This window comes from Aricia agestis, chromosome 9 (genome assembly GCF_905147365.1).
Source record: "Aricia agestis chromosome 9, ilAriAges1.1, whole genome shotgun sequence".
NCBI lineage: Eukaryota > Metazoa > Arthropoda > Insecta > Lepidoptera > Lycaenidae > Aricia > Aricia agestis.
In genome coordinates, this window is record NC_056414.1 from 11,293,628 (window position 1) to 11,313,025 (window position 19,398).

General features: G+C 36.3%; 1 protein-coding gene across 4 annotated transcripts in view; it reads left to right on the forward strand.

The window, feature by feature from the left end:
* The window catches only part of LOC121730252 (agrin-like), a 228,620-nt gene that overhangs the window by 150,633 nt on the left and 58,589 nt on the right, over positions 1-19,398 (forward strand). For 2 of the 4 annotated variants that reach the window (XM_042119221.1, XM_042119224.1), the window contains exons 1-3: positions 2,035-2,222; positions 10,237-11,056; positions 16,198-16,233. In XM_042119221.1, coding sequence (XP_041975155.1) covers positions 10,291-11,056; positions 16,198-16,233 — 802 coding nt within the window. In that variant the 5' untranslated portion in view covers positions 2,035-2,222; positions 10,237-10,290. Of the gene's footprint in view, positions 1-2,034; positions 2,223-10,236; positions 11,057-16,197; positions 16,234-19,398 lie in introns of those variants that run through there. The other 2 variants (XM_042119222.1, XM_042119223.1) reach the window with 1 other exon arrangement.

Genomic DNA, 19,398 nt, shown 5'->3' on the forward strand with positions numbered 1-19,398 from the left:
CTAACAATATAATGAATTAGAAGGGCGCTCATTGTTCCAGAATTTGTGTACTGACTAAATATTATTCGTAACTAAACACCATTAGATAGTGTCGTATTCCATAATAATTTAATGAACATGTTGTATATTATATTTTGTAATGATATTTTGTAGCGTGCTAAAATTTCTCATAGGTTACACTCCTCTTTAATTTATCTTATATCTTTAAACGAGCAATTCTTGTATATATATATATAATTGGAATCTTGGAATCGGCTCCAACGATTTTCATGAAATTTAGTATATAGGGGGTTTCGGGGGCGATAAATCGATCTTGCTAGGAATCATTTTTAAAAAATGTCATTTTCATGGAATACCGAGCGAAGCTCGGTCAAATAGCTAGTACTGTATTAAACGCTTAAGTTCAGATTTCAGTTTGTTGTTGGTTGGGCGTAAATCTGAAGGCTAGACAGAGAAATATTTGACCTTGATTTGACCTCGACACTTTTTTATTATTACTTGCATGTTAGGGGCAGAGGGCGTTGATAGTATGTATTCCCGTGCGTCAACTAGATGACTTTTTAAAAAATAAACAGCAACGCGTTGTTAGTATTTCTGGGCGTCAATAGATGACGTTTTTTTAAGTGATTTTTTGAGTGTATACGAGTATTATGTATACAGGTTTTTTGAACATAAAAAATAATTTCGTTCCATTCGGGTGTCCCTTGACTCCTCTCAAGTTTTTTATTATTTTACTATTATTCCATTTATTACTTGGCCGTTATACAACTAAGAAAACGTAATGGATATTATTTTTCATTTATAAATTAAAATTTGGAGCAACCAAGAGATATTTTAGTTTGGTAATGATTACTAACAGACAGCAATGTAATTATTTGTAGATGCTGTATTATTGATACTTAGGTTATTTTTTAGTTGCTGTATAGTTATTAATAAAATTATTACTCTGTAGTGAAATTGTTTGTGAATCATGACTATTGTTATGCACAACGTATCATCATAGAATTTTGATATTTAAAGTAATGAGTTACTCTAAGCTTGGAAAATCTCTTGTATGCCTAGAATTAAGGTGGCCATACACGGGACAATTATCGTAACAATTTATCTCCTCGATGTTAAAATCAAACGACAAATTGTGCGTGTGTAGCAATATCGCAAACGATTTTACGTTCAAAAGATCGATTGGACGATTTTCTTGACGATCGATCGAAACGACAATTTGTCCCGTGTATGGGCACCTTAAAGAACATGAATTGAATTCAATCAATTCTTTTTTTTTTTATGAAATAAGGGGGCAAACGAGCAAACGGGTCACCTGATAGAAAGCAACTTCCGTCGCCCATGGACACTCGCAGCATCAGAAGAGCTGCAGGTGCGTTGCCAACCTTTTAAGATGGAATAGGGTAATAGGGGAGGGTAGGGAAGGGAATTATAGGGGAGGGGAGGGAAGGAAATAGGGTAGGGGATTGGGCCTCCGGTAAACTCACTCACTCGGCCAAACACAGCGCAAGCGCTGTTTCACGCCGGTTTTCTGTGAGAACGTGGTATTTCTCCGGTCGAGCCGGCCCATTCGTGCCAAAGCATGGCTCTCCCACGTATTAAATTCAATCAATTGCTGCATCTTCTTCATAATATATTATATTTGTTAAAGTATATTTTAATATTATACTCGTCACAAGTTTTTTGTCATACTTGCGAAATAATTCTATCAAATTTCAGTTAGTTGCTATCGCTCGATTGACTTTGACCAAACGTTCTTATGAAGTTTCCGAGTATCCACACAACTCGAAAGCTTAAATTAATAAACAAGGGGGGATACTAGCAAGACGAAGATCCGGTGTGTTGTTAAAGATAGAGTCGATCGGGCAGTTAATTAAATGTATAGGTTCCTAGTTTAACTTGGCAAAAGTTTATATCGATAACGGCATTAATGAAAACTCGTCTGGATTTGGGCGGGCGGCGGTGACAGGGCGGGGGCGGGGGAAACCTAACATGCGGCAGCCAGTTTGTGCCACGCTACGGCGTAGAGACGGCGCGTAGACCCGCTACGAGACTCGTAACCGATCTACGAGTCGTAGCCGGATCGTAATTATTTTTATGGAACGCGTAATTATTTTTATGGGATTGTTGTGGGACAGACATTAGAGTGATGTGTTGTGTGTGTGGATGCGTTAGTTAATCTCCTGCGCCCGTGAATGAACTGAAGCCGGTGGAGCATGAATGTGTGTTTAGAGTGTTCAAACATTTATTATGATGCTATCTTTGTTGGATGAGAATTTTTATACTTGCATACGGTTTTTGAAAGAGTTTAACGTACTTGGTTTACAATTTACAGCTTGCAATTAAATCTGACTAACCTTAAATTTATTAAGATTATGAATTTTAATAATCTAATCGTTTTATTTTATGTTTAGTCTTTAATTTTAGTATTAAGATTATAATTTAAAAAGTTTATTGAAATCGGTCCAACACCTGGCCACCAAACTTTTATTCTCACAAACCATATTATTATAAATTACGCTTTTCCGAGAATAAAATAACAAGAGAACTTGAATACTAAAGTTTTTCGAAGAACTTATTAATGAATAATTTATTTTTCTACAATAATTATTCTTAATACGTCTTCTACTACTCCCTAATTATATTACAATTAAATATTATTATAAATACGTTGAAAACAATTAGCTACAAAATACGTTGTGTACGTTTATATATTATCCCACATTATCCATACTTCCATACTAATATTATAAATGCGACAGTGTGTCTATCTGTTTGTCTGTCGGTCTATCTGTCTGTCTGTTACCTCTTCACGCCCAAACCGCTGAACCGATTATGCTGAAATTTGGTATGGAGATACTTTGAGTCCCGGGAAAGGACATAGGATTCTTTTTATCCCGGAAAAACTTACGGTTTCCACGCAATAAACGAGTTTTGGCGCGACGGAGTTGCGGGCGTCATCTAGTTAATAATAAATTTCACAAGATTATCGCAACTAAGTTGCTTCAAAATTATTTTACCGCGCGGAAACCATACTCTTTCCGGGATAAAAAGTATCCTATGCCCTTTGTCGGGATTCAAAATATCTACATACCAAAATTCAGCAAAATCAGTTCAGCGGTTTGGGCAAGAAGAGGTAAATAACAGACAGACACACTGTCGCGATTATAATAATAATAGTGTAGATGGAAGTAAAATTATTTTATTTTATCGTGGAAAAACCAGACAAAATAGCTTATCTATTATCGCGGCCGCATGTGGCCGCTTGGGAGTTGAAGCATTTAAGTAATACCTATGATCACACCACGGGATATTTGTGATCCTGTTTAGGAATATCCAATGTCATAGTCATGTTGTAGATTCCAACATGAATGCTCATAGTCATGCTGTAGATTCCAACAAGAATGCTTATAGTCACGTTTTAGATTCCAACATGAATGCTCATAGTCATGTTGTAGATTCCAACATGAATAAGATATCTGTCTAGTTATGCAACCGGAATTTAAATCTGATTGACTAATAAATCAACACACAGGCCAAGCTCTTGGAACTAGAAACTTTAAATTCCGCACACATATTACTATCGCGATTCGCGTTACATAAGAAATGGTTTCTCAAAATTCCGACCCCAACGGTCAATAATATCAAACTACTACTGTTACGTCTTGTAGTTGAAGCCGCGGGTAAAAACTAGTTTACAGGGCCGTATCTACCGCCGTATCTGCCGTATCAATTATACGGGGCCAATGGGTCATGGGGCCCCAACGTGCTTATGCAAAAATTAAAACTTTCCAAATATACTAAAATTTACAAATGACTGAACTTAAAAAAGGTTTTTATTCGTTAACCTCATAAAGCGTGACACCCTACGCCATTTTTTGAGACAAAACTTTCCTAAGGGCCCAGGGTTACAGGGCTCGAAATAAATGGGCCCCACCAAGGCACGCTACGCTTCTGCTAGTTTACCTATGAGCCCTAGATTTTGCAAAGTCATTAACCGTCTATTCAATATAATATATACTGTTAAAGCGTTGATGTCAGCGGTAGGTGTAATTAGAGGAAGGGCTAGATATCAGCCCCTCGTGGATAGTGGCCCCAAAAATTAATGAACCTGTCAAACGTCCGACTCCCGGTTCGTTAGCGAACTCAGTTGCGGTCACAATCACCGGATATTATGTTAAGGTAAACGAGGATATACTATTAAATTACATTAACATATTGTATTTGTCGGGAAATCGGGGTGTAGGTCGACCTCCAACTAGGTGGGACGACGATCTCCGCTTAGTTGCGGGCCCATGTTGGAGGCGAGTAGCAGATCGGTCATCTTGGCGTTCATTGAGAGAGGCCTATGTCCAGCAGTGGACGACTATAGGCTGATATGATGATGATGATGATTGTATTTGTCGGGTTACTATACTAATATATTATTATTGTAGAAGGGAATGGCAAAGGTCCCAATGCTGGGCAAAGGCACTATAGGCTAATAGTAACCAAAATTATAAAACTCCATAATCAAAAAGCGTGAAGAAGCAACAGATATACAGACACACTTTTGCATTTATATTTTTAGTGTGGGTGTAATTTTATATACCTACTTTATCTATATATTAATACGTGAGCCAAAAACTTTGTATCCCTTTTGACGAAAAATGAGGAAACGTAGGTGAATGCAATTTTGTACTGTTATAGTTTATATTATGGTGAAGGAGTGCATCGATCTAATATTATTCTCTGTCTGTTGACAACAAGGTGACAAATTAAAAATCGATTATAGTTTTTTTTTTATTGAATCTTAGATCATACTATTAGACAATGCTTACACGGCTAGTCTGAGATCAGCTGAGTCCCAGAGACAAGAGATGAAAAAAATATGATAAAGTCAATATTTTAATACAAAATATAGGTAGTAGTCTTAATGTCGTTGAAACTAAGGTCGAATTTCGACCATTGGGCGATATCTAGTTGCGAAAAAATCTACGATTTATTGTGCAACAGAGTTGCAAGAAACATCTATTACATTCTCTACTTTTCATGCAACTACAATCAATGCAACAAATAACAATTCGACAAAATTTTATCAATGAAATTTTAGGTTATAAAGATCATGTTACGGCCGATATAACTTTTACAATGTAGGATTTATAAAAGTATAAAAAAGCATTACTGCCACAAAAATGCGATACAGGTTTAAGCGGATAAAGAGGGCAATAATTGATTTGTTTATATTAGCCCGACGTGCCTCCGCATGATTTATTTATACCGACCACCCCTGTTCTCTCTTCCTTTTAATCTTGTTAATAAACGCTAAGATAAAAGATACTAACGCCCGAGATTGTGTAGTAAATAGATTTCTCGGAAAAAATAAGATAGAAATTGATAGAATACAATGTTATTTCGTTAATAGAATGAATATTAGTAAAGTTCACATTTCATTCTATTTATTTCAACTAGTTTAATTTGTATTGAAATGAAATATTATTTTGATGCGTTTTAGTTTTATTTGAAATTCAATTAGTCAAAGTACCTACACATTTCATGTTGTAAGGTAGAGTCATATTGAATAGTCTGGTTATAAGTATGTAACTTATAACCAGACTAGACAAGACCCGTAACATTGTTTTCTGTGCTGCAAGTTCGTGTATGCATACATACACGAATTGCGGCACAACGAAGAAAATTAAAAAAAAAAAATTTCGTGAAACATGGGCAGGAGCCTTAAAATTTTCCGGTCTATAAGGTCCATAATCTTTTGCCGAGAATCACATCAATTTTTTTTTTCTATCCCAAACTTTATCCAAATCGGTTCTCCAATGAATAGCGTGAAGAGGTAAACGTTAAATACACTTTCGCGTTTTTATTCTAACCATGTCCATTCCTCGCAGATCAATACTACAAGTTGCGTAGGTAGAGTAGTTTCTTCGTCGTTCTATCGTTAAAAACGTCTTTATAAAAATACGTTCTTCAATATTTTTTAAGACCGAACCCGCGTCTTTCATGCCAAGCAACATTTCTCCGAGCAGCGGGGCATAAAATCGCCAAAGTAAGGACTAATTCATAGTGCACCAAAGTAGCAATATTTCACCTCGCCGTCTGGGCCTGGAAAGTTTTATAGACTTATTTTCTAGAACAAATCTTCACGATGCGAACTATATTAAATCGAGAAAAAGTTTCCGTTGAATTGAGAAAAATTGAATTACGTTTGTGCGATTCGGTGAAATACTTTTTCAATCTTTCTTAGCTGACAATTAGTAGTGTTTTGCTATCATAAAGACCTTATTTTTGAAGAATACATTTTTAGTACCATTTGTTTATATCGCTTCCGCTTAGCACGGGCGTGAAGCAATGATACTCGATTTTATAATTACATCTAAAATTATGTTTCTCTATTCATTGATTTATTCTATTATTTATGTATTTATTATCACAGTAACGAATTGTTTTTTGAATAAATATTTGCTTTGTCAGAAAGTGTGAAAGTTTTGATAAAAATATACACAAAAACAATGCACTTTTCGCAGTTAGAACGTATCGCATAACCAATAGTTTCTGAATCCTGAATAATTCTATGAATAACGGTTATTTAAATGTTTGGTTGTTTGCATACGTTTAACGTAGAGATAACAAAACCGTCTATCGGCTACCATTTTTCCGAACTGTGCGTAGCGTTTTTATTGACTTTCTATCGCACTCGGAGTGAACTGTTACGGGCAAAACAAAAAGGTTTTCACTGAAAAAATGTAAAGTCTCACGGTTTTTTATTCGGATTCGTTTCCAATAGTTTCAGCTGCCGCTATTATTTTTTGTCTATACCCATTACTAATAAAAATATTTACAAAGCGAATAATAAACAAGATTCTTCTAGCATTCTTCTTGTCTTCATCTAGCACATGAAATTGAATGACAGACAAAAACAGAGTACTTTGTATAGTTTAACGCTGCGTAAATATTAATATCTTTATTAACAAGGGGGCATATGTTCAGGACTCATAGGAGGTTTAGTAAAATGAATCGTTTAGTCACGAAAAAGGGACGATAAGGTTTTAGGGCAATTATTTATGCTTTCCAAGTCAAGGTCACGATTATAATGATGTAAAATAATAATAATATTGTAATTGTAATATTACTCAGCGTTGTAAAAATAATATTGTTATTGTTTAATTACCCAATGTTGAGCTAATTCGTAAAAGTTTTCCTGTTTGGCTGGGGAAAGTATAATTAGGCAGCCGAAATAGGGTTAGCTACGATAAACGGTGTTGTAAAAGATAAGGAAGTACCCACTTTGCAACAAATAGTGGTCGTGTATAAAAAGTCCACACTTACCCCCTTAGCGACCAAAAGTATGGAACTTTTTAGTAGCAAGTTTGTATGTAATGTGATTAGGCGTTGCGAAATGCGATGTGTATTTTAATATTAGCGGCATATACGTCAATTCAATGTTATTTTGTGCAGTAAATAAAAGTCTTGGATGACTTATTTAATGCATGGCATCGTATCGCCCTAAAAATAATAAAAACTAGGTACAGGTATCGCCTCATCACATTCCAATATGATTATTTGCAATAAAAAAAAATATGATATACTGCATAATATAAAACACAAAAACAAAAAATAAATATTCCCTTAATTTAACGTTTGTATACAATTTAGGTGTTTTAATACTGGAGTGGAATACTTGCGCAAATATATTGGCAATAAACATAATTGCAATAAAATATCATATCAATTCAATTGAATAACACCTTCTCAAAAGTAAATATAATTATTACAAAAATAATTTAAATTTTAATGATTACTACTTTAATTTTATAATTTACTTTTAATACGAGTTTCTTACGCCGGTTCTTCTCGGCGGGGTAGTTCCCGAACCGGTGGTAGGCCTCATGTAGACACGACGTTCTAAAAGTGTTAACTTTGTTAATCTACTTAGAAATAAATATTTTTCATTTCATTTCATTACACTTGTACCTTATACCTCGTAACTTGAACAAAAGCTCTGAAGTAATGAATAAAACTGTATGAAAAATGCACTCTTATTTCTCATTTGCTACAGTAATAAATAAAATCATTACGCGTGGAATCTCTTTATATTTCATTGTGAAATTTTAAGCAAAACTTTCACTCAAGTGTAAATATTAAACAGCTTTATTATACAACAAAATATCATAATACGCGTAAACTTTATCTTGAACCTAATATAATATTAATTAGCATAATATTAGTATCCTGTGTTTTATATTTTACAAAATTTTGTGGATATGTTTAAAAAGACTTTTCTTTAAAAATGCTTTCCTTAACATTAGTTACCTTCAAGTAGAGACACATCTTTTTTTTTATGAAATAAGGGGGCAAACGAGCAAACGGGTCACCTGATGGAAAGCAACTTCCGTCGCCCATGGACACTCGCAGCAACAGAAGAGCTACATGTGCGTTGCCGGCCTTTTAAGAGGGAATAGGGTAATAGGGGAGGGTAGGGAAGGGAAGGGAATAGGGGAGGGTAGGAAAGGGAATAGGGTAGGGGATTGGGCCTCCGGTAAACTCACTCACTCGGCGTGAAACAGCGCAAGCGCTGTTTCACGCCGGTTTTCTGTGAGAGCGTGGTATTTATCCGATCGAGCAGGCCCATTCGTGCCAAAGCATGGCTCTCCCACGTAGATAATATTATAATAAACTAATGTTTCCCGAGTTGACTGAAGTCTAAAATAGCGACACTAATTTTATGAATGTGTAGGTCTATTTAATTGTAAAATCTCTTTACGTAGACACGACATAATATAATAGTTTTTATCACAGTAATACATTTTACAAACTATAGGTATCTCCGCAAAGTAGCAACCAACAATGAGTATTATTAAATCTGCCCGAAATAATGCCTCTTCTAACAATAGTACACGAACAATATAAAATGAAACAGGCCGTCGATTTAACTCCATTCTAACTCTGAGAAATCGATAACTCGTCATAAATTTGAATTTATTAAGCGCGTAACTTTCGATACTCGAAACGAAATTGTGTTTGATGTTTCGATAAGCCCAACTAATAGTATTACGACGTGTCTTCCAATATCTAAACCAGTAATTAATACCCACTAGGCTTCCGATCCAATAGTATTAATTAAATTACTATGATACCAGTGAAATACCGAAATGTTTTAATATTATTCAGGTACGAACTTTGTAATAACAGCATGTAGTGGGTGTTTTAAAGGTCGAGGGTTCATTTACGTCAAAAAACAAAAGGATATTATTGGGAATCTCAATTTCTATACAATAGTTTATTGAATCTAAGACTTCTCTTCTCATTCTGATTGGAAACAGTAGTAGCTCCTGATTCAAGAACTTATTCTTAATATGTAGCCTACTGTAATGAATAAAACACTCATAATGTGCAAGTATGACTCAATAACAAAAATCATTTATCGTCATGGGCGTACCGAAGGGGGGGGGGGAGGGGGGGCAGCTGGGTACGCCCATGTTTATCGTGATTTCTTACATTGACCGCAACATGTTTTTTTTAGTCATAGATTGGTACGCGATGCTATTGGTCGATGTAAAATTTTCTAGGCGCGACTGAAAGGTTTAAATATATTTTTAGGCTATTGCATAGCTTTTTTCTCGAGCTTTGAGCGCGGCGACCGAATCGAAAATTCCGTAACGAAAAAACCTAAAACACCCCACTCTGCCTGGCACGGTGTTTGTGTGCGTGCGTCTAGACGATGCGAATACTAATTGCATATTATGTTGTTAAAAAATTCAATGCAATATAATATAGCTTTGCCGCGGTAGTCCCCGAGTGTCAATTTCTTTTTCGTAATTTTAAACATGTCAAAATACTAATGATAAAACAGTAGATTGCCATTATCACGTTCAACTTTGTCCTTAATGTCACGTCGTCGTGTGACTTGCCTTAATTTCAACTTATTTACTCACGTCACAAGTTCTTTGTACCGGTAGTGAGCGCCGAGCTTGTCCCAATACAAAAGACAAATACCGTCGCCGAACAGAGCAGTAATTGTGACAAACAGATACACTTTATTACTGAAATGTCTTACTGTAGAAACGCAATTAGATCAGCAATTTGACTGTATATAAACTCTCTCAAAAACTCAATTAGAGTAACGTTGTTGATCGGTTAGCTTGTTTGACGCTAGCCAATCAAAAGCGCTTATAAATAGATGAAAGTTAAAGATCATTAAAAACCTTAGCATTATAATATTATTATTACCAATTTCCAACACAGATACCATCATGATTTCGTGAAGAAATAAATTCAAATGCGGGCGAGGACTAAAAGATGAACAGGCCGGGATACGAGTACACCGTGCCCGTGTCGACCACTTACTATGCCTCAACTACCCGGCCTCCGCAGTACGACCGCGGGTATGGCCAGCTCGCACCGGTGCCTCTATACAGTCCAACCTCACACCCGCTGTCCAACTACGCCGACGTATACGAGGGAAACAATGACACTACCCTACGAGCGGAAGAGAGACATTGGTACATAGAGAACCATAAGAACCTCCAGCCGAATTACGCGAGCCACGAGGCCGCGCCGCAGAAGATAAAAGAGGAGGAGAAGAAGAGTGAGCCGACGGTGACGAGGTCGGATGCAGCGCAGATCCGACAGAGAAGAAAGGAGGACAGATGCTCGTGCGAGTGCTGGCCCAGCGTCGACAATAATGTGGTGCAGGACGGGAATGAAACCACGCGCTCGCTGTCCGGCGTAGACATGGTCGCCTCGTATGGGGTATACGGGAATTCGCAGGATGATGAGAGTTCAGGGTTCGCTCGCGTCAGCGAAAAGAATACGAGATTTAGCCAAGCGGCCGAGGCACCTGTGCAGGGTGTGATAGTGAATCAACAGGGCAACAGTGCAGTCGTCCGAGCGACGGCTGCCACAGAGTCCTCCTGCAAATGCTGCTGGACGTCCAACGCGCAGGCCGCGAATTCCGAAGACTACTGCTGGATCCACTATTGTAGACCGGCGTTAATAGTTCTCTTACTTATATTTTTTCTAGTATTGTTGGGAGTTTCGACAGGGTTTTTACTTACTAATAACTGTAAGTATATTTTAATAGCATTTAAGTACATTTACCTCTATATACCAGTATTTTATAAAGTGGACAAAGTTTTCCTCCTTGCATAAACTAGGCTCTTTTTCACTGACCGATTTTTATCATATTTATACTTATATATTATAATATTATAATTGGGAAGAGTTTGTTTGTTTGTTTGTTTGAACGCGCTTATCTCAGGAACTACTGGTCCTATTTGAAAAATTCTTTCAGTTTTAGATATTTTACTCATTGATCGAAGAAGGTTATAAGCTATATTTTATCACGCTAAGATTATTAAGAGCGAAGAAATAGAGGAAAATGTGGAAAAAAAAACGGGGGAAATTATATGAAAGGGCCTATTTGAACGCGCTAATCTCAGGAACTGCTTATTCGATTTGAAAAATTCTTTCAATGTTAGATAGCCCATTTATCGAGGTAGGCTATAGACTATATTTTATCACGCTAAAACTTATAGGAGCGAAGAAATAGATGAAAATGTGGAAAAAACGGGGGAAATTATATGGAATTGCTTATTATATTATGAACTACTGGAGCAATTTTTATGTTATTTGGCAAACATGAAGAATAGACCACGTGAAGGGACATAGGCTATTTTTTGCTGCAAAATGTACGGTTGCGTGAAATTCCTAAATTACGCAAGCGAAGCCGCGCGGAACATCTATATATAATGAAATCGTAGGAAAGTCAATTCTATATATTGAATATTTTTGTACAATAAAATATAATACTTTGGATGTGATAAAAATGTATAATTTTCATGGGAAAGCTTAATATTGTGTATCAGGAAATTTCTCGATTTCGGAATTTTATTCACGGTCGATTTTGTGGAAATGAAATAGTGGGAGAGGTAGTGCGGGTCGGTTAGGGCTGCGTCCCGCTCGTTTTTCTCCCTGACAGAACATTTATTTTAGTGGCACTTCGCCCGCCACGTGGAGGGTTTTAAAATTGATATAAAACTATTAGATTTAGGGTGATTAAAGTGTTTCGTATTTAACTAGATTGATACGCTTTTGATGAAACAAGCCTAGTAATAAATTTCAGTTTTGATCAGTTCAGCTTCATTTGAAATGCGACAAATAGCTTTTCTAGCTCTAACTAAATTGTAAATACTGTAGCTGAAATGTTGCATTATTCACGTATACAATATGTAACAAAACTGAGTGATACTACCTTAGGGTGTGTATGGGTCTCCTCTATAGAGTTCGCTGTAAAAATAGCAGCGCTGAAAGAGTAACATTTTTTATCATTGTATGGAAAAATTTAATGACGTGCTTGCCAATACAAATTACAAACCAAAAAAAAAATGCTCTTTCAACGCTGCTACTTAACAGTGATCTCTTTATGGAACTCAAATTCTAAGTACTCACATGTGGTTTTGCTCGATTACGAGTAATAATTATTACTGTGTGGACCGCAAAACTGGCAGCTCAAAGGCTCGCATCAAGCTGGCTCGATGGAATAAAATAAGTCGATTTAGAATAAAACTATCGAGCAATGCTGAATGTGTGGACGAAATCCCGAGTCGCGAGTTTTGCTCGACGTTATTGCTCGATCGAGCAGAACCGTATGTGAGTACTTAGCAATACTGGTGCCTTACTCCCGAAACTGATATAGATTTCGATTTTCGATTTCAACGGTTTTTTGACATTTTTTAGACATATTTTAAATGTCTAAAGTGTCAAAAAACCGTTGAAATTGCAAATCGAAATCGATATCAGTTTCGGGAGTAAGGCGTTAAAGTATTATCACTTAGTTTTGTTACACCCTGTAGATCAAACGCTTCTAGTAGCTAGTGTCTTACTAGCGCCTAAAAGTCACACAAATCATCATTATCAGTAGGACACGAGCGAAACAAACCTAAATCTCCGAAACAAGTGACTCATGATTTAGGATTAATCCGTTGGCCAGACTCCAGAGCTCCGGCAAATGGTTGCGGGCCGTGGAATCAGCTTTCCAATATCGTTTCGCTGACATTTTAATGCAATTGACTTACGCCGCAAATACTTGTTAGAGAAGAATAAATTATTAGGTACTATTCAATACTAAAGTTACTTCATTTAATTTGAAATCTGATTTGATTATAAACTTTAAGTTGCTTCCGCACTTTGGTTCTCCATTAATGATTAAGACTAAAGAATAATTAAAAGTTAAGTAATTGCTTAACTTTATGCAATGAAGATTTTTACATAAAACTTAAACCTAAAAATATTCCAAATTTTCAGTCATATAATCGAATGTGTCAGAGTGCAACCGGGCCGTAAAACTTAATATATTTCGTTAAATGTTGTTTTACGGATAATAATATTTAACGAAATACTTAATTTACACTATTTGTTTTTGTATAATACTAATTTAAAAATGTAATTTTCAAGTTGATTATCACACACACACAGCGATTTGTGGCTTAGCTCCCATTTCATAAAAGTATGTGGAATTTTACAGTGAGCACAATTTTCTTAACAAAGTAATTAAATGAAAACGCTCCGCGTGAAACTGGGTTATAGCAGTATTTGAATCAACGTAACGTCAGCGAAGCCGTATCCGTAATGGAATATTTGCTAGCAAACGTACGTGGAAGCGTAGTTTTAAATTCGTTATTATTTTTTTAAGACAAAGCTGGCAACGAGCCGTATGCCATAATTTTCTTTTTAGGATTCAATGGACGTAATAGAATTTTTTGAACGTTGGTATTCTAACTTTGTATATTTGAGACCTTGCATAATATTTAACTTTGTATATTTTTGCTAGCTACTGTTTTAGGGTTCCGTACCCAAAGGGTAAAAACGGGACCCTATTACTAAGACTTCAATGTCTTTCCGTCTGTCCGTCTGTCTGTCTGTGTGTCTCCAGGCTGTAATTCAAGAACCGCTATAGCTAGATTTCTGAAATTTTCACAGATTGTGTATATCATCTGTTGCTGCTATAACAACAAATACTAAAAACAAAATAAAATTAATATTTAAGGGGGGCTCTCATACAACAAACGTGATTTTTTTGCTATTTTTTGCTCGATATCAATAACACACAAGCACAACATAATAAGAATAATAAGAAGCAACACAAAGGCACTTGAAATATTCACGAAATACTCAGTTATATTTGTACTTTAATAATCTATAATAAAAGTTAAATAAATTAAATAATTAAGGGCGGCTGCCATACAAAAAAACACAATTTTCAGCTTATTTTTGCTCGATTGAGGTACGGAACCCTTCGTGCGCGAGTTTAACTCGCACTTGGCCGATTTTTTATCAGCTACATTTTCTACAATACATAAATTTTGCGTGTCACGATGTTTGTCCGGGATAGACTCCCAAGTTACTGAACCGATTTAAAATTTGATTTGTAAACCGTGTGTTTGATTCAACTTGAAAGACAGTATAGCTTAACATCTCAATTTAAAGTCACAATATTTATTTTACGGTAACGGTAGTAGAAAATCAATCATGGAAATCGCCATGTTTTTAACAAATGGCATCTATGTAAAAAAACATAATGGTCTTCATGGCTGATGTCCTCCATATGTATTACCAAAAGAACCTTTATATCCACAGCAACGCGTTCTACTAGTTTAGTATAAATTACTAGCAAGGAAGCTACACCTCCATATTTTAAAAAACTAGTTCGATACAATCATACTTCCAGGCAAAATCGATATCAAACGCTGTATCAAAAATACGGTCCTCCCCAAAAGGAGTTCGGTAAATAGCTTCAAAATGTTTAAGACAATAAATTCCTTGAGTCGGTTCGTGCAGATTGATTCCCGAGTCACGTACAGCATTAGTTTTGCAGCAGAATAGCTAATCGATCGATTAATTTTCACGCTAGTCGAGCACGAAATTTCAGGATATATGAACTGAATTAAATTGCCAAACTCGCTGGACTAGAAAATTATGAATTCCTGATAGTCGAATATTTCGCTTATCTTATTACATCGAGCTTAGTTCAAACAAGCAACTAGAAATAAAATAAGCATATGAAAAGCATTGTATTTGTTAAAACTAGGTAGTTATGTTATATTTTGTACTTCTTTCTTAGGTTTTTCGTTGGACGAGTTAATCTCATCGATAATTACGATACATTACGAAGAAATTTGAGCCCCATCATTACCTGTATGTTTCTAGGCCCTTACCTCTATAAGGTTGTCCCCTTTTGGACCAAATAAATAGTTTATTTGATTTGAAGGTTCTTCCGCGGATCCCGTCTATCGCATTTCCGCGTTTCGTAACTGAATCAGAAGGGTATGTTTTCTTTTATAACATCTACATTAGGTATAACATAGTTTCATGATACTTCCTTGTCGGTTTTTGAACTCGGAACGAACGGACAAACATTGAGATCTCACCTTAATATTGCAGTTGACACCGGTAATATCCGGTCGGTCGCTGCCCAACGATGATATCAATTTCAATTTGTTGCGGCGCCGTAACGACCGCCTCAGACTCGTTCTAAAATCGATTCCGGCTCGATTCGCAGATCGATTCCGGCCCGATTCGTCTGCAGAATCGATTCCACGAGTTTCCTGTCGCTCGCAACTAAATCTCCAACTATTCGGTACGGTTCGCATTCGAAAATGTGCTCGGCTTAATAAAATGATAGACGTCGATCGCACGTAATATACAAAACGATATTGTTTGGTTCGCAATTTGATACATTTGACGGAAATATTGAATGATACGTTTCGTTACCTTTTTCTATCATAGTCAATATTATGAGTGTATTTTTTGATAAAAACACTTATGAAAGTTCTCAATCTAACACAACGCGATCAGATTCGTTTAACACGTGACTGGGCAGCGGGCGTAGTTTAATAGCCTCGTATATGTAAAGGACAGGCGCGGTCTACGTCCAACCAATTTGCAATAAAACAATATGGCGGAGCCCACACGTCCCAGTTTCAAACGCATTTTGCGACGCCCGGCTTTTATACTGACCCAAAATCGGGACTCATTAAGGAAGACTATTTGTTCGCGTCTTACGTTCAATTTGAGTTGACAGATTTAAGGTACACATCACACATGTATGAGAGAGATTTAAATTGTAACTATTAGAAGAAAACTAAAGTGCTCCTACCAAATCAATGTTTTATAAACATTTTACTCATTGTTGTTTCTTTGTTACAGATTTACATTACCAGCCTAGACCACCAGCGCCAGAAGGTAAGTATTTTTACCGTTTAATTTACTTTTATTCTCTTTTTCTATCCTCTCTTTATCTTTACGTTTATACTAAGTACTAACAATAACATAATATTATAACAAAGATAGTATCAGCACTTCTCTTTTCGGCAATTCAGCGAACACATTAAGTAGATATTTTAGTTCGGAATTTGCAAACGCTTCAGCATACCAATTAGAACGGTAAAATATCGACCGATCCATTCCACTATTCCTTATCACGGACAAAGAGCAATAAATCACGCGCACCCTACGTACGAACGTAAAATGATTTTTTAGAAAACGAACTCGAAAGTCGAAACTATAATTGAAATATTACCGATGCGAACGCGACAAAAACGAAGCAATTAATATGAAACGTTTGGATCAATGCTGTTATAGAATTTTTGGCGATTTTCATTTTTCACTGCTCACTGTTCAGTAGAGATAGCGTTGGTTATTCTTTCATGAAATAGTTGAATGGATTTTGATGAACGTTAGTATCTAAATTTGGGTTCTATTTTGGGTTGTAGGAAAACGTTACGGTTTTTTTTATGAAATAAGGGGGCAAACGAGCAAACGGGTCACCTGATGGAAAGCAACTTCCGTCGCCCATGGACATTCCCAGCATCAGAAGAGCTGCAGGTGCGTTGCCGGCCTTTTAAGAGGGAATAGGCTAATAGGGGAGGGTAGGGATGGGAAGGGAAGGCAAGGGAATAGGGGAAGGTAGAGAAGGGAATAGGATAGGGGATTGGGCCTCCGGTAAACTTACTCACTCGGCGAAACATAGCGCAAGCGCTGTTTCACACCGGTTTTCTGTGAGAACGTGGTATTTCTCCGGTCGAGCCGGCCCATTCGTGCCGAAGCATGGCTCTCCCACGTATAAGTAATGGTAAGAAAGATGAGAGGTTCCCACGCGTTTTTTTCGAGCGGTCACGTTTAATTAGTTAATATTATATAACTACTGGGTGTTCATTAGGAGCTTTTCTTTTTAATAAAATCAAATTGCACATTTTTTATTGAAGTATTTAATTAAAGTAAAAATATTTAAAATTAGTTAAACTTTAAAAGAACCTAATCAAATTCTTGTAGAAACTTTGACGGAAGGTTTTTCTTTTATGTTGAAACCAATTTTAATTAAATTGATTCGTCCATTCTTTAGAGCTTTTATTCTTTCTAGAACCATGATCACAGTGACTAAATATCTATTGCTAAAAGATTTTTACGCTATTAAGTATTTACGTCAAGAACGCAGAAAATTAATGCATATTCTATAAGACGTAATATAATATTGCTGATGTAAAATAATTATTTTTATAATATAAAAATTATTATTTTACATCAGCAACTATAATAGCCTTAAAAATTATTCCTGAGCTGAGTAGTAACACGGCACTTTTTTGCATTATCAAAATATACAACAACTTTTTTGCATTATCAAAATATCGTTACGTGGGAGAGCCATGCTTTGGCACGAATGGGCTGGCTTGACCGGAGAAATACCACGGGCTCACAGAAAACCGGCGTGAAACAGCGTTTGCGCAGTGTTTCGCCGAGTGAGTGAGTTTACCGGAGGCCCAATCCCCTACCCTTTTCCCTTCCCTACCCTCTCCCATTTCCTTCCCTACCCTCCCCTATTCCCTTCCTTGCCCTCCCCTATTACCCTATTCCCTCTTGAAAAGCCGGCAACGCACCTGCAGCTCTTCTGATGCTGCTAGTGTCCATGGGCGACGGAAGTTTCTTTCCATCAGGTGATCCGTTTGCTCGTTTGCCCCCGTATTTCATTAAAAAAAAATCGTTAACGATTGCAGTTATCAACCTCTAAGTTTTTAAGCATTTAAATAACTAAAAGTTATTATTAGTCTTATGTATATGTGCATCATATTATTATTTAGCTTAAAAACATGGAAGCCAGCACACTTATGTAAGATAATATAATTACGTAAGACTGTTATAGAAACTTTTGAGGCTTATCTACTCCGTACACTAGTTTTGCGGGTGACATGCTAACGTCAGGCCAAAATTGCTTTGTTCGGTCTTGCATTCCTAATTCCTCTCCTACTGTTTAATATTTTACACTCTGTCTGAATATAATTTATCTGTGCATTTGTAATGCACCCAATTATTATTATATTATTTGCATTTAATTGAAAAATTGTTTTGAAATAAAATGAAAATAATTCAATTTACAGATTAATCCTGTGAATCCTTAAAATTAATTAGTTATTATTCTTTGATCTAGTATTGTAAATTACTGTTAATTCTTAAATAAACGATTAAAAAAAAATACCGATTTTAAGACTTGTCAATGAATTTTTAAGTACGGTTGATGTGTATGTCATAATATTCTGTAGAAATTTCAACACCTATCCTATTACAAATCACGCTAGATCTGTGTAAAAATCTATTTGGGTTTACCCAAGGCCAGGGTGAAAACAAGTTTTTCAAAAAGTTAAAAAAGGGGGTTTGGCCTTAAAATGCACATTGTGATTCCTAGCATGTACATTGCACAAGTCACAATACGACTCCGTGGTCTAGTGGTATAGAGCGCGGAGGTGGTGGTCGTTGACTCGGAGGTCGTGGTTAGGACAATGCAGGCGGATCACCTGATTGTCTGACAAGTAAGATGATCCAGGCGTCGGATGGGAATGTAAAAAGTCGGTCCTCCGCCTGATCTCTCGCCGGTCGTGTCGGTCTTCCGTCCCACTGGGTTATGTTATAAGGGTGCTCTTGTGTACTGCGCACACAGTTGGGCACTATAAAATTACTCCTGCGCTGGCCTGGTTTCAATGAAACTGGCCACCGTCACCGAAACCGGTGTGGGAGCTATTATTAAGTATTGCACAATAACACTATAATATACGTATTAATATTTAATTCGTAGCACAATATGCAACAATCCTAAAAAGCTTTAAATTCCTAGCACAAACATAATCTAGTAATCTATAGATACGGAAATGAATAATGAATCGAAATTAAAACATTGACTTACAACACTCCTGGTGATTAATTGTTGTTTTTAATTAACTTCATTCAGTTACCCAGTTATTTCAGTCGGCTGGGTCAGAGAAACAAAGAGATCGATCGTAATAATAGCCTTTTTGTTACTTTGTTATTATATTTGCTAACTAAATTAAAATTGTGTTTTACCCTAAAAAAATATGGATT